This window comes from Berghia stephanieae, chromosome 14 (genome assembly GCF_034508935.2).
Source record: "Berghia stephanieae isolate SIO BIC M18660-M18661 chromosome 14, UCSD_Bste_1.3, whole genome shotgun sequence".
Lineage (NCBI taxonomy): Eukaryota > Metazoa > Mollusca > Gastropoda > Nudibranchia > Aeolidiidae > Berghia > Berghia stephanieae.
The window spans coordinates 7,276,970-7,293,898 of record NC_088373.1 but is presented as its reverse complement, the minus strand read 5'-3'; the positions used below and the strand labels follow the sequence as shown (position 1 = coordinate 7,293,898).

Sequence of the window (16,929 nt, the reverse complement as noted above, 5' to 3'; positions counted from 1 at the left end):
TTACACTAAACATTATAAATAACAAATATAATAATACATAAAAGAGAGATGATTTACAAGGAAAAAAATATCATCTCCCAAAACAAAAAATATGCATTTGACCGTTTCCCTCCCAGCTAGGACTCCCGGCCAGGGCCATGACAAAACCAAGTAATCTCATGCCAAGACAAAGACAGAAAGCATGTTGGAAAACAGATATAAGGGGATAGAAGACACAGTATGTACCCCCCTGCCCTCTATGGGAGAAGTCAGAAAGTAAGTTGGAAAACAGAATATAATTGTATAAAAGCAGAGGCACAGTATGTGATCTCCCTGCCCACTATGGGATGTTTTAGTTTTGTTTTTGTTTTTTTAAGGGTTTTACGGCGCTTGCAACACATTTGTTTTGTTTTGTTTTTAAGGTTATATCAGCGCCAGTAAAAAGGAAGAAAATGGGACAGTAAAAAGTTCTAGAATTACAATTAAAGCATCCAAGAAAAAGTAAGACAAAGGGGAAATGGGAACAAATAGGGATCAGATGTAGATTCCAAGAGCATACCATCAATGTTCTTAGTTTGAGATCACCAATAAGTCTCATCCGGAGACAAGCACGGCCCCCACTAAGAGGAATACACTCAAATGCTTACAATATAAATTAGAACAAATATAATAATGCATAACAGAGAGATGATTTACAAGGAAAAAAAATATCACCTCCCAAAACAATAACTATGCATTCGACTGTTTCCCTCCCAGCCAGGACCCCGACCAGGGCCAGGACAAAACCAAGCAATCTCATTCCAAGACAAAGACAGAATGCAAGTTGGAAAACAGATATAGGGGGATAGAAGACAGAATAAGTACCTCCCTGCCCACTATGGGAGGTAGGAACCCCACCCAGTGCAACACATTTAGTTTATATCAGTGCCAGTAAAAAGGAAGAAAATGGAAGAGGAAAAAGTTCTATATCTACAATTAAAAAGCACCCAAGAAAAAGTAAGACAAAGGGGAACTGGGAACACATAAGGATTTAGATTCCAAGAGCATACCATCAATGTACTTATGTCTGATCCGGATACAAGCAAAAAGAGGAATACACTCAAAAGCTTACATTGTACATTCAAAATAACAAATATAATAATACTTAACAGAAAGATGTTTGTTTTTTGTTTTTGTTTTTCAGGGTTTTACGGCGCTTGCAACACATTTAGGTTATATCAGCGCCAGTAAAAAGGAAGAAAATGGGATGGTAAAAAGTTCTAGAATTACAATTAAAGGACCCAAGAAAAAGTAAGACAAAGGGGAATTGAGAACAAATAGGGATCAGATGTAGATTCCAAGAGCATACCACCAATGTACTTAGTTGAAAATCACCTACAAGTCTCATCCAGACACAAGCACAAAATCCAACAAAGAGGAACACACTCAAATGCTTACATTATACATTCAAAATAAAAATAATAATACATAACAGAGAGATGATTTACAAGGAAAAAAATATATCCCAAAACAATAACTATGCATTTGACTGTTTCCCTCCCAGCTAGGATTCCGGCCAGTGCCAGGACAAAACCAAGTAATCTCATTCCGAGACAAAGACAGAAAGCATGTTGGATAACAGATATAAGGGGATAGAAGACACAGTATGTACCTCCCTGCCCGCTATGGGAGAACAGAAAGATGATTTGCATGGGAAAACATATATCCCAAAACAATAACTATGCATTTGACTGTTTCCCTCCCAGCCAGGGACAGGAAAAAAACAAGTAATCTCATTCCAAGACAAAGACAGAAAGCATGTTGTGAAACAGATTTAAGGGGATAGAAGACACACTATGTACCTCCCTGCCCACTATGGGAGGTCAGGAACCTATGGGATGCCAGGAACCCCACCCAGACACAGTAAGTGATCTCCCTGCCCACTATGGGATGCCAGGAACCCCACCCAGACACAGTAAGTGATCTCCCTGCCCACTATGGGATGCCAGGAACCCCACCCAGACACAGTAAGTGATCTCCCTGCCGACCATGGGATGCCAGGAACCCCACCCAGACACAGTAAGTGATCTCCCTGCCCACTACGGGATGCCAGGAACCCCACCCAGACACAGTATGTGATCTCCCTGCCCACTACGGGATGCCAGAAACCCCACCCAGACACAGTAAGTGATCTCCCTGCCCACTATGGGATGCCAGAAACCCCACCCAGACACAGTAAGTGATCTCCCTGCCCACTATGGGATGCCAGAAACCCCACCCAGACACAGTAAGTGATCTCCCTGCCCACTACGGGATGTCAGAAACCCCACCCAGACACGGTAAGTGATCTCCCTGCCCACCATGGGATGCCAGGAACCCCACCCAGACACAGTAAGTGATCTCCCTGCCCACTACGGGATGCCAGGAACCCCACCCAGACACAGTATGTGATCTCCCTGCCCACTACGGGATGCCAGAAACCCCACCCAGACACAGTAAGTGATCTCCCTGCCCACTATGGGATCCCAGAAACCCCACCCAGACACAGTAAGTGATCTCCCTGCCCACTATGGGATGCCAGAAACCCCACCCAGACACAGTAAGTGATCTCCCTGCCCACTACGGGATGCCAGAAACCCCACCCAGACACGGTAAGTGATCTCCCTACCCACCATGGGATGCCAGGAACCCCACCCAGACACAGTAAGTGATCTCCCTGCCCACCATGGGATGCCAGGAACCCCACCCAGACACAGTAAGTGATCTCCCTGCCCACTATGGGATGCCAGAAACCCCACCCAGACACAGTAAGTGATCTCCCTGCCCACTATGGGATGCCAGAAACCCCACCCAGACACAGTAAGTGATCTCCCTGCCCACTATGGGATGCCAGGAACCCCACCCAGACACAGTAAGTGATCTCCCTGCCCACTATGGGATGCCAGGAACCCCACCCAGACACAGTAAGTGATCTCCCTGCCCACCATGGGATGCCAGGAACCCCACCCAGACACAGTAAGTGATCTCCCTGCCCACTACGGGATGCCAGAAACCCAACCCAGACACAGTAAGTGATCTCCCTGCCCACTATGGGATGCCAGGAACCCCACCCAGACACAGTAAGTGATCTCCCTGCCCACTATGGGATGCCAGAAACCCCACCCAGACACAGTAAGTGATCTCCCTGCCCACTATGGGATGCCAGGAACCCCACCCAGACACAGTAAGTGATCTCCCTGCCCACTATGGGATGCCAGAAACCCCACCCAGACACAGTAAGTGATCTCCCTGCCCACTATGGGATGCCAGGAACCCCACCCAGACACAGTAAGTGATCTCCCTGACCACTATGGGATGCCAGGAACCCCACCCAGACACAGTTGGTGATCTCCCTGCCCACTATGGGATGCCAGTGCCAGGAACCCAACCCAGTATCATCATAGGCATCATTTTTTTTTTTTAATGAGCTTTTATATAGCGCAATATCCACTAAATGTGCTCAAAGCGCTTTACAACAACAAACAAAAAACAATGACAGCAGTATACTTATTTATGGTTACAAAAAAAGGCCCTAACCAAGGCTCGAACAAAAAGAACAACAAAAAAGGCACAGTCAACTGGGACTACTGAGGCCACCCGGGGTAACTTAGGCCACTTACTGAAAACAAGATTGCTTATTTTAAAAGATAAATTACATGCAGCCTTTATCTTTTAAATAATTATATCCCAATAGATCTAATAAGCACTCATGAATTTAACTTTTTTTAAAGCAACCTTTTTTATTCTACTAAGTGGCCTAAGTAACCCCGGATGGCCTAAGTAACCCCAGTTGACGGTAATAAATTAAATATGAAAAAAAAATTTTAAGAAACTTTTTTTAAAAAACAGTCCATTCAACTCCAGGATGAAAAGATATTGAAAATTGAAAACAAGGGGATAATTTATGTATTTCAACTGGTATTGTGAGACAGCATATATATTATATATATATATATATATATATATATATTAATATATATATATATATATATAATATTATATATATATATATTATTCTCTGTTTAATTTTGAGGGATTTACGGCGATTGTTTGTTACAATATAAGACTATTTCAACCCCAGCAAAAGGAAGACGATAGAGGAAAAGCTGTGGGTCTGAAATTAAAAGCACCAAAGCAAAAAAAGGAAAAGGCAAAGGGGAATTGTTCAAATGGGGAACCCAAGATTCAACGACCGATCCGCCAACGTGCCTATTTTGATTTTCTTTACCTAAAAGTCACATCCAGGCACAAACCAAGGATCCTGCTACTACTATGAAGGATACTTTCAAATGTTTATAAAGTGTGTAAAATAATATTAAAAAAAAAAAAACAAAAAAAAAAAACAATCATGATAGAAAATAACAGCAGAGAGATGATTTACAAGGATAAAAAATATAATCTCTTAAAAAATGAACTACATAACTGTCTCCCTCTCAGCTAAGGATCTCCGCCAGGACCAGGAAGAAACCGAGCAATTTCAATCCAGAACAAAAGACAGGTATAACATGGAAAGGGATAACAGATCAAGAGAACCAGCTTGGGAGGTCAAAAGATCCCAGGGAGAAAAGCTGTCCAAGCATTAGGTCTTCTGGCTTTGAGAGACGTAAAGTTAAGGTTGGTGATGAGTTCACTTACTCACTCAATCCTCTCCAGACCTTCTGGTTTTGTTTGTTTTTAAGGGTTTTACGGCGCTTGCAACACATTTAGGTTATATCAGCGCCAGTAAAAAGGAAGAAAATGGAATAGTAAAAAGTTCTAGAATTACAATTAAAGCACCCAAGAGAAAGGAAGACAAAGGGGAACTGGGAACAAATAGGGATCAGATGCAGATTCCAAGAGCAAACCATCAATGTACTTAGTTTGAGATCACCTATAAGTCTCATCCGGACACAAGCACAAAATCCAACAAAGAGGAGTACACTCAAATGCTTACAGTATACATTTAAAATAACAAACATAATAATACATAACAGAGAGATGATTTACAAGGAAAAAAATATCATCTCCCAAAACAATAACTATGCATTTGACTGTTTCCCTCCCAACTAGGACTCCGGCCAGGTCCAGGACAAAACCAAGTAATCTCATTTCAAGACAAAGACAGAAAGCATGTTGGAAAACAGATATAGGGGGATAGAAGACACAGTATGTACCTCCCTGCCCATTATGGGAGGCCAGGATCCCCACCCAGCAGACCTCTGGCACTTGAAGCGATGCAAATGGATCTCCACCTGGTCATGTCAGCAGCTATTCTTTTTTTTTTTAAGTTTTACAGCGCTCGCGAGGTATTATTTGGATCATTTCAGTGCCGGTAAAAAGGAGGAAAATGAGAATTACAATTAAAGCACCCTAGAAAAAGTAAGGCAAAAAGGATTTGGTTCAAATAGGGAAACGAATGTAGACTCCAAGAGCACACTATCAGTGTAATTAGTTTGAGATCACCTGGGATCCCACTAAGTGGAACACCAAAATAATCTTTCTGCATAGCAGGATTCGATCTTTCATCTTGTATCCTCATCAGGTTGTTTTTGTAGAGAAGCAAACAACTTCATTCTATTTATGCCTGTTGATGAAAAGAAAATTAGAAAACCGTGTTCATTTTTTTTGTTAAAACGGTTTACAAGATATAAACATACTTTAAAATGGTAAAAACTTAAAAATGGAAATTTTCTGAAACAAATGAAAAAAAAATTGTTCTAAATTTTTATTTTTTTTTCGTTGGTTACCGTTCCAATCAACTTTCTCATTTCTCGTGAGAATTGTTTTCTTTTAAGTGATAAATTGGATAACAATTGGCTTGGGTGAGTTGACTTAAGATACAACAAATTAACATTAACATTTATTGCAGTGCAGATTTGTAGATTCGTCATTCACATTGCTCCTCCCATGCAAAACGCTTAATTCAATTCCCCTCACAGGCCATCATTAGCCACCATATATTCCATTTCATACAGCAAACATCCTCTTAATTGTACAAACATTCTCTCAGTAACCATCACTGTCTATAGCCAAATAAGTGTTTGTTTGTTGCTTTAGGTCTCTTCCAACACAATTGAGGTTATATGAGAGACCGCTGAAACAAAAAAACAAGCAATCTAACAAAAATAGTACAAATGTAAATCAAAATCATAACCTAAAGATATCATAAGCTAAATTATAAATAACCAAGAACAAACAGGCAGAAGATTTACAGAAAAAAAAATATCCCCTGTCAAAAATACAATCACAAACCAAAGAAGCAGGATAGGCTAGTAAAGAGAAGAAGAAACGACATCACTATCGGATCGTACACCCATGCGAACATCATAGGTATATGATTCAAGGATGATGCTCCCATCCAACCACCCGCCCAAATAAGTGTTCACACCCGAGTCGAACGAGGTAATGTGAGTAAAGTAGCTTAAATCAAACACTGACAACACTTAACATTGCTTGACTTCTGGCACTGTTACAAAATAAGTTGAGCTACCAACATCACATAGCCACACATTGTATGTGGCACAGTGGCTCTGATTCAAACCTGGGCTATACAGTATGGAGGGGAAGATGGTTTGTTTTTGTTTTTAATGGTTTTACAGCGCTTGCAACACGTTTAGGTTATATCGGTGCCAGTAAAATGGAAGAAAATGGATAGTTTGTTTTTGTTTTTTGTTTTTAAAGGTTTTACGGCACTAGCAACACATTTAGGTCATATCAGCGCAAGTAAAAATGAAGAAAATGGGATAGTAAAAAATTCTAGAATTACAATTTAAGCACACAAGAAAAGGTAAGACGAAGGGGAATGGTACAAATAAGGAATTGTTTTAGATTCCAAGAGCATACCATCAATGTACTTAGTTTGAGATCACCTAAAAGTCTCATCCAGATACGAACACAGGCCCCCACTAAGAGGAATACACTCAAATGCTTACATTATAAATTTAAAATAACAAATATAATAATACATAGAGAGATGATTTACAAGGAAAAAAATATCATCTCCCAAAACAATAACTATGCATTTGACTGTTTCCCTCCCAAGTAGGACTCCGGCCAGGGCAAGAACAAAACCAAGTAATCTCATTCCAAGACAAAGACAGAAAGCATGTTGGAAAATAGATATAGGGGGATAGAGGACAAAGTATGTACCCCCCTGCCCACTATGGAAGGTTGTTTGTTTTGTTTTTAAGGGTTTTACGGTGCTTGCAACACATTAAGGTTATATCAGCGCCAGTAAAACCGAATAAAATGGGATAGTAAAAAGTTCTAGAATTACAATTAAAGCACACAAGAAAAGGTAAGACAAATGAGAATTGGTTCAAATAGGAAACAGACGTAGATTCCAAAAGCAAACCATCAAAGTACTTAGTTTGAGACCACCTAAAAGTCTTACCCAGACACAAGCACAAGACCCAACAAAGAGGAATACACTCAAATATTTACAAATCATGTTAAAAATTAAAAAATAATAATACATAACAGAGATGATTTACAAGGAAAAAAATATCATCTCACAAAACTATAACTATGCATTTGACTGTTTTCCTCCCAGCCACGTATACGATGAGGGCCAGTACAAAACTAAGTAATCTCATTCCAAGACAAAGATAGAAAGCATGTTGGAAAACCGATACAGGAGGATAGAAGACACAGCAAGTACCTCCCTGCCCACTATGGGAGGTAGGAACCCCACCCAGCACTATGGAAGGTCAGGAACTAGGTGGGGATTCTTGAGAAGAAACCTCTTCAATTTCAAAGAAATCATAAAAGAGAAATGCTATAAAGCTTATGTTAGACCAACACTCGAGTATAACAGTATGGTATGGGATCCCTATCACTCCTCCGAAATTAAGGAAATAGAATCCATCTGACAAAGAGCTATAAAATTCGTTCAACAAATCCTAGAAACAAATCAAAGCCCTACATGACACCCTATTTGGAACCATTGAAGGAAAGGAGAGAAGAATAAACTTTTTTACAAAGGACAGAAAAAAAAACAGGTCAGGTTGCCATTACAGTTCCTCCAACCGAACAAGAGGAAACCTGGCAAACGTATGTTGCCACAATCTAGAGTGGAATGCCATCTTCACTCGTTTCTGCCCTAACTATAAGACTGTGGAACAACTTGGATAGCTCTCGGTAAAACAATTGTGAATGCTGAGCTGATGAGTCTTCCACGAGGAAGTTTCAGCTTGAAGAAGAAGACGACGACATCACTAGACCACATAGCTGCACTTAAGCACAGGATCCCACCAAGATGAATACACTCAAATGTTTACAAACCATTATACATTCAAAACAAACAAATGTAACAGTGCAGAACAGAGAGATGATTTACAAGGAAAAAAATATCTCTAAAACTATAACAATACATTTGAATATTTCCTGCCAAGATAAGGACTCTAACCAGGGCCAGGACAAAACTAAGTAATCCTATTCCAAGACAAAGATAGAAAACAATCTCGGAAAACATATAGGGGGATAGAAGACACTGCAAGTGACCACCTGCCCACTGTGGCAAGTCATGATAATGATGACGATGATGATGATGATGATGATGATGATGATGATGATGATGTTGATTATGATGATGATGTATGATGATGTTGACGATGATGAATAGTCAAAATGATGATGACGTCAAGTTACAATCATTATAATATTAGGTTCACCTTTATATTTTTCCTGTTTGGACCAGGAAATTGACTAACGATTTCCTTCATTAATTCCGGAAATAAAGAAGATGCATCTTTTCCTCTTCTCCACATAAACTCTGCTAAATACAGTGGCAAATTCTGTTTGCTTAAATTGTCTGGTAGAGCGTTCCTCACGGTCCTGAACAAAGCCTGAATATTATTATTGATTAAAGTATCCGCCTCTGGCTTCACACAATTCTTCCTGCTTTTCGGAGATTTAAATCCTCGCCTGGACAGCATTGAAGAATGCTTAAAACAGTTTGTGTAAATTATTGTACCTTTCTTAACTCTCTCCTGAATAATCGACATCAACATCTTTTCAGTCCTGGCCTTCACATATACCAGAAAACATTCATCCGTCTCTAGACAGATTCCTCCTAAAACTAAATGTCCCTTATCGATATTGCCGTCATCATTCAAAAATCTCTTTGCTCCAAGTCTAGTCTCTCCAATCTCCATGGAATGTTTGGCCCCGCCGATCTTATTCGTCACACCCTTTTTATTCAGCAATGCCCTGACGCAAACTTCTCTACAGCGTTTGTAGAGTGTACTGATTGTCTCTTCTGAAGATCTAAATTCAGGTGTCGAGGATTCTTGCAGGGCTTGGTTGGAATTGAACTTAATGGCAAACGTATATGTGAGAATCAAAGACTTTCTTAAAGGAATTCTAGTGCCTTCAAACCAAGTTCCCTGTCTGGCACTTACCCTGTTCTTTCCACTATTACTGCATTTCCGTTTACCGCACACAAAATCCATTTTACTTCTGCCAGTTGAAATGTGATCAAGCGTGCGGCAACAATTTGGACACTGTACACTTTTCGGCAATAGACCCTTAGATCTACAAAATCCAACTGTTTTTTCTAGAGTACTTGTAAGTTCACAAAGAATATTGAAGTTTATGAATTCTGATTCATCGATACGCCGTCGCTTATTTGGAGAAGTCTCTTGCTCACCGTTGACATAAAAAGATTTAGGAGTTTGTAATCCTTGGTGTGAACCAAAAGCTTTGACTTTTTCAACTTGAATGTTCGCCATATCAATTGAATCAGTCCAGAAATCTCTTTTGAAAATCCAACTGATTAAATGCTAGCTGTAGAGGTATAAGTATATATTCCATAAAACACCAAATCACACTCAATTATTATTTTCTTTTCTTTCAATGTTTTGGCTGGTATTCAAAATGAATAAATGCATCATCGTAAATATAACAATTTTTTTTTTAACCAGAAAAAAAAATACTTTGAAAACTGCCTCAGTGTCCTTGAAGTGAGATTTGAATATTACAGATATCCGTCATCCATTGCTTTGATAACACTAGTTCCACGCTAAAAGCCACCCGAAAGACATGCACTATGGAAAATAATTTATCTTACATTCAAAAGGTACTCGTTCAATGTCTTTTTTATTCCTGTCTATATCTGTAATCACTGTGTTTGTCCCAATGTCTTATTTATTCCTGATTACATCACTGTGTTTGTTCCCATGTATTTTTAATCCTGACTACATCACTGTGTTTGTTCCAATGTTTGTTTTTTCCTGTCTACATCTGTAAACATTGTTTATTCATGTCAACATCTGTAATAAATGTGTTTATTCCAATATCTTTTTTATTCCTGTCTACATCTGTAATTACTGTGTTTGTTCCTGTCACATTTGTAATCACTGTGTTTGTTCCTGTCTACATCTGTAATCACTGTGCTTGTTCCTATCAACACCTGTAATCACTGTGTTTGTTCCTACTAACATGTGTAATCAATGTGTGTGTTCCATTGCCTTTATTATTCCCGGCACCTGTAACCACTGCGTTTGTTCAAGTCAACATCTGTAACCACTGCGTTTGTTCAAGTCAACATCTGTAACCAATGCGTTTGTTCAAGTCAACATCTGTAACCACTGCGTTTGTTCAAGTCAACATCTGTAACCAATGTGTTTGTTCCTATATCTTTATTATTCCTGTCTACATCTGTAATCACTGTAAGGACATCATTCAACCTGGAATAACAACACAACAGAAGACATATTTAACAATCGGTTTTTATAAAAGAATAAATTAATAAACCAAACATAATAAGATTCCTTTCATTAACCTCTCATGATTTTTTTTTTCTTTTAGACTCACTTGGAGACAAAAAACAAAATCTGAATTAGTCAATATGTAGAGCAAAATAAAATATAAACATTATTTTTATAGCACAATTGTATAGATACACCATTCACTTCCTTGTATGCTCTGTATTAAGTTTCGTTTACTCGAAAATGCATACCATATATGGAACCAAATTGCCATTTCTTATTGTACATGTTGCCTATTTGGCATGTTTTTTTAAACGGGTTTTACGGCGCTTGCAACGCATAAGGTCATATCAGCGCCAGTAAAAAGGAAGAAAATGGGATAGTAAAAAGTTCTAGAATTACAATTAAAGTAAAGCACCCAAGAAAAGGTAAGACAAAGGGGAATTGGTTCAAATGGGGAACAGATGTAGATTCCAAGAGCACACTATCAAAGTCCTTAGTTTGAGATCATCTAAAAGTCTCATCCAGACACAGGCACAGGTCCCCACTAAGAGGAATACACTCAAATGTTTACAAATAAAATATATATAATACATAATACAGTGCATAACAGGGAGATGATTTACAAGGGGGAAAAAATATCATCTCCCAAAACTAACTACATATTTGACTGTTTCCCTCCCAGCCAGGGTATCCGGTCAGGGCCAGGACAAAACCAAGTTATCTCATTCCAAGACAAAGACAGAAAGCATGTTGGAAAACAGACATAGGGGGATAGAAGACACAGTATGTCCCTCCCTGCCCACTATGGGAGATCAGGAACCCCACCCAGCTATTTGGCATTTCTGATTATAGTAAGGGTACTCATTTATATCTTAGGTCAAACTGGGTACAAATCAGGTGACAACAAAAACATGGCACCCAAATAATGTCTAATAGCTTTTTTGAAAATGTACCAAACTTGATCCAAAAAAAAAAAGGGGGAGTCTTTCAGAGTCATTAAGCCCATGGAGCTGGAGTTTATCCCAGATATTATCGTGCGAAAACGACAATAACAATTGCGTGCTAACCTTTGGATTGGATGCCAGTCTGTCCAAAAGTATACTTTCCACCAGATCCAGCAGATCCAGCTACCCAATCGCAGCTGGTTGGTCAAATGGGTCAGAAAAAAAATCTCGACTTCACCCAGGATTGATCACTACCTTTGTGTGTAAAAGCGAGTGTCCTATCAACTCAGCTATCAAGGTCCCCAAATTTGATCACAAGACATGTCTAGTGTCATTTCAGTGACATTGAATACAACCAGTTTTCAAGCTTGCAGTTGACGCAAATCATAAAATAAAATTTTTAATCCTTCAAATCAATACTGCAACATTTTGTAACAAAATTCTAGATGAACAGGCGAATACCTCAAAAACTTCCATCAGAGCAAAGCAATCTGAGATGGACTTGTGCATTCAATAGTTTTAATCTGTAGAAAATCAGAACAAATATTCAAAATCATTATCAAACAACAAAACTTCCAAACAACGGTCAGCATGTTTTAGAAGAATTTGAAAAATCTATTCATCAAAGCGCGCTTGAAGTTTGTTTTAACCGAGAATATTTGTTTGTTTGTAAGGGTTTTACACACTTGCGACACATTTAGGTCATTTCAGCGCTAGTAAAAAGGAAGAAAATAGGATAGTCAATAAATTATATATTTACAATTGAAAGCACACAAGAAAAAAGTAAGACAAAGGGTTCTAATAGGGAACAGATGTCGATTCCAAGAGCATACTATCAGTTTTCTTAGTTTGAGATCACCTTAAAGTCTCATCCAGATGCAAGCTCAGGTCACCACGAAGAGGAACACCCTCAAATGTTTATAACTCATTATATACAGTAAAAGAAAAATGAATACAGTACATTACAGAGAGATGATTTAAAAGAAAACAAAATATCATCTCCCAAAACTAACTATAAACTTGACCGTTTCCCTCCCAGCCAGGGTATATGGCCAGACCCAGGACAAAACCAAGTAATCTCATTCCAAGACAAGGACAGACATCAAGTTGGAAATCAGATATAAGGAGATAGAAAACCCAATAAGTACCTCCCTGCCCACTATGGGAGGGAGAATCTATGTGACAAATTATGAAACACATAGAGTACCGTACAAATGCAAATGAATATGAATTCCTACATGGGAGGGGAGCAGGCACTTGTGGTGATAATAACAAGAAATAAAGTGACTAGAGATGTGCCAGAAGACAATAGAGAATAAAAACTTTGTGGCGTGGATGGCGTCGATTGTAGAACGGGACCACTCAGGGCCAGGAGAATTTGTCGTGACAGTCGGGTCATGGGTTCAAATCCTCATCACCGCAAAGATGGGGCAGTGTGACTCAGTGATACGATCTTTGCTTTGTACCCAAGAGGTACTGAGTTCGAATACCCACCAAACTGTATGGCCTTGAGCAATTTACCCTTGTTTATGTTTGTTTTTAAGGGTTTTACCTCGCTTGCAACTCATTAAGGTCATATCAGCACCAGTAAATAGGAAGAAAATGGGAAAGTAAAAAGTTGTAGAATTACAATTAAAGCACCCAAGCAAAAGGAAGACAAAGGGTAATTGGTTCAAATAGGAAACAGATGTAGATTCCAAGAGCACACTATCAAAGTACTTAGTTTGAGATCACCTAAAAGTCTCATCCATACAGGTCCCTACTGAGAGGAATACACTCAAATGTTTACAAATCATATATAATATGTAAAACATAACACAGTGCATAACAGAGAGATGATTTACAAGGAAAAAAATATCATCTCCCAAAACTATATTTGCCTGTATCCCTCTCAGCCAAAGTGTCCGGCTATGGCCAGGACAAAACCAAGTAATCTCATTCCAAGACAAAGACAGAAAGCAAAATGGAAAACAGATACAGGGGGACAGAAGACACAGTAAGTACCTCCCTGCCCACCATGGGAGGTCAGGAACCCCACCCAGTTACCTCGCCCTAGTCAATTTGTGGCACTGCACTACAGCTGATGCCTCGGTTATTCCAGTCTTGATATGATATGATAAAAGTTCAGATTTATGAAGGCTTTTACAGCCTTTTATCTGCTCTTGTGCATTCGTGAACGTATTTAATTCACGTCTCTCAAACCCGGGCATGCCACATAGTGGAAGGAGGTGTCTGAATTTAAAATTTCCTTGGAATAGACCCTGGAGACAAATTTACCCTATGGGATGAATAAATGGAATTTTATTTATTTTATTCTTATTATTTATTTTATTCCCTATTGATTTCTTGGCTTCTTGTGTTTCCCTCAATTCATGGCGGGGCCACTTTCAATTTGTCATGTCTTGGGAGTGGAGTACCGACTCAGTGTTTCTTGGGTATTTTTTGCTCAATGGGTATAATTTAAATGTCACTATGAATTTATTGATAGTTGGATGCATTTCTTTGAACAAGTGTTCTTTCACACTATTGATTTTGGTGATCGATGAACAACAAAGTAACAAAATATGGAGTAATAAAGCGTCAAATTCTAACAATGAATCAAAATTGCAACAAAGCATTAAAATTATTAACAAAGTGTTAATTCAGAAAGGTGAGTGGAGAAGGCACTTATGTTGATAATAACAGGAAATAAAGTGAGTAGAAAAATGCCAGAAGACAATCGAGAATAACATTTTTTCGCAGAGATGGGGGCTCGAACCCACGACCTTACTGATACGTCAACTTTGCCTGGCCATCAGAGGGCGGCTATACAGTCAATGCCACCCACCACTGAAAAAAAAAAGTGGTTTCAAACGAAGTGTCTATCCTGAGTCTGTCTCCCGACTTCTTGAGGTCACGGGTTCACAATACACTAACTCCGCAAAGTTTGTTTACAAGCCAGCATGATGCTTAAGCTCTATTCTCAACACACACACATAACAGGTGGAGTCTCAGTAAAGTCATGGGTTTGAGCCTCCATCTCCATGAAAAAAGTTTTTATTCTCGATCGTCTTCTGGCACTTTTCTACTCATTTCATTTCCTGTTATTAGCAACATAAGTGCCTGCTCAACTCACTTTTCTGAATTAATATTCACCCCCAATATCGGAGCTTACTCAACGTCTCAATCGTCTCTATGTTATATGCTTGTGTTGAGAATAGAGCTTAAGCATCACTGCTGGCTTGTAACCAAACGTTGTTGACCCATGACCTCAAGAAGTTGGGAGACGGACTCAGGATAAACACTACATTTGAAACCACTTCTTTTTTTTCTTTTTTTTGGAGTGGTGATGGTGTCGACTGTATAGTGTCCCTCTCCCAGCCAGGTGGAGTTGTCATATCAGTAAGGTTGTGGAAAAAATTTTTTATTCTCAATTGTCTTCTCGTACTTTTCTTCTCACTTCATTTCCTGTTATTAACATAGTGTTCAATTTTAACAAGGTGTTAAAATTTTTACTAAAGTCACAATTTCAGGAGTTATAATTCATAATATTTTTAAAAGTTAATTGATGACTATTTCTCATCCGTTACTTTTCTCTCAAATAAAGCTAGTGGTAGCGGTGATAGTGTGATGGTGATAGGTGTTAATAACAACGATGATGATGTTGGTGATTTATAGTGATGAGGTGGCAATGATGATAATGATTGTTTGTGATGGTGTTCATGATAACGAAAAACCCAACATCCAATAAAACTGCTTCACCTTTATATTTGCCTTCTGACCAGGTCCAGGGTACTGGAAAGCAATTTCTTTAAGAAGGTCCCAAAACAAAGTAGATGTATCCTTTCTTCTCCTCCAAATATACTCATTTAAATAGAGCAAAAAATTGTCATCACACAATCTGTCAGGCAGGCTTCTCCTCACAGCAGAAAATAAAGACTGAATCTTATTAACCGAAGCTCCAGATTTGGGATCGACAAAGTTCTTTCTATGATCCACGATCCAGTGCTTATAGCCAACTTTATTTAGCTTTTCATAACTTTGAAAACAGTCTGTGTAAATTGTGCTTTCTTTCTCAACTCTCTCCTGTATAATCGACATGAAGGCTGCCTCATCCGTATCCTCCACAGGAACTAAGAAATATTCATTTGTCTCTCGACAGACTCCTCCAAGAACCAATTGCCCAATTTCTATTATAACTCCACCATTTGACCTTTTTGTTATTCTAAATTTCGTCTCGTCTATCTCCACAGAATAATTTGCACCACCAATCTTTTTGGTTCCCTCCTCCTTATTCAACAAAGCTTTAGTACAAACCTCTCTACATCGTTTGTAGAAGGAATGAACAGTCTCTTCAGAGGTTTGATCATTAATCGTTGAAGATTCCAACATAGCCAGATTGTAATCAAACTTAGAAGCGAATGCATACGTAAGAATCAAAGACCTTTGCAATGAAATGTCACTTCCCTCAAACCAAGTACCCTGTTTGGCATTTACCTCACACTTTCCACTCTTTCTACATTGAACCTTCTGGCACATGAAAAACAATTTACTGTTACTCTTCTCCTTGCCGAGTAAAATGCGATCCAAAGAGCAAGAACAATTAGGACATCGCACACTTTGTGGCAACAGACCTTCAGATTTACAAAATTCTACAGCTTTTTCTGGAGTGCAAGTAAGTTCATGAAGTAAAGGAAAATTTATGAACATGAATGCATCAACGCGAGGTCGCTTTTTTGGACGAGTTATAATTTCTTCTTTAATAGCAGTGACAGAAGTTTGTAATCTGTGGCATTGTCCAAATGCTTTGGCATTCGCTAATTGACTGTTAGCCATCCTTTAATCTCAATTGGAATTCCTTAACTGTGATGAGATATAACATGATGATTAATTCTATTGACATATAATTCCATATCTTAGGGCAAAATAAAAATTAAGTTCTTTTTTTCTTCTTTTTTCTTGATTTTAAAAATTTTAATCATTTCCTATGTATATGAATATTGAATTAATACAAGAAGACTTTATAATTCTTTTTTTATTTTAATTGACAATAATACAGTTTAAGATTTAGTAGGAGATATAAAGAGCAGCTTTTTAACAAAAAGCTAAAAATGGCAAAGTGAGCAGTCAAACTGTAACGGAAATATATAAGGAGTAAAAATGGCTCATGCGAAACAAACAGAAATATATAACATTTCTGCCTTTGACCTTCATCGGAACTATATTTTTTTCAAACCAAAATTTCAGGTATACAAGCGAGACAAACAAATTCAAATTATCAATGCAGAAATACCAAAGTCAGTTAAGATACTTGATGA

General features: G+C 38.5%; 2 protein-coding genes across 2 annotated transcripts; both read right to left on the bottom strand.

The window, feature by feature from the left end:
* Window positions 1-5,423: 5,423 nt before the first annotated feature.
* LOC144959775 (uncharacterized) lies at window positions 5,424-9,707 on the bottom strand. Its single transcript, XM_078892513.1, has 2 exons — window positions 8,649-9,707; window positions 5,424-5,560 (listed from the first exon to the last, which is right to left on the bottom strand). The coding sequence occupies exons 1-2, from the start codon at window positions 9,705-9,707 to the stop codon at window positions 5,555-5,557; spliced, it is 1,065 nt and encodes a 354-aa protein (XP_078748639.1). The 3' UTR covers window positions 5,424-5,554.
* A 112-nt stretch (window positions 9,708-9,819) lies between these two features.
* On the bottom strand, window positions 9,820-16,447 carry LOC144960081 (uncharacterized). The gene is made up of 3 exons (XM_078893032.1): window positions 15,374-16,447; window positions 12,095-12,156; window positions 9,820-10,664 (listed from the first exon to the last, which is right to left on the bottom strand). The coding sequence occupies exons 1-2, from the start codon at window positions 16,445-16,447 to the stop codon at window positions 12,109-12,111; spliced, it is 1,122 nt and encodes a 373-aa protein (XP_078749158.1). The 3' UTR covers window positions 9,820-10,664; window positions 12,095-12,108.
* Between the last annotated feature and the right edge of the window lie 482 nt (window positions 16,448-16,929).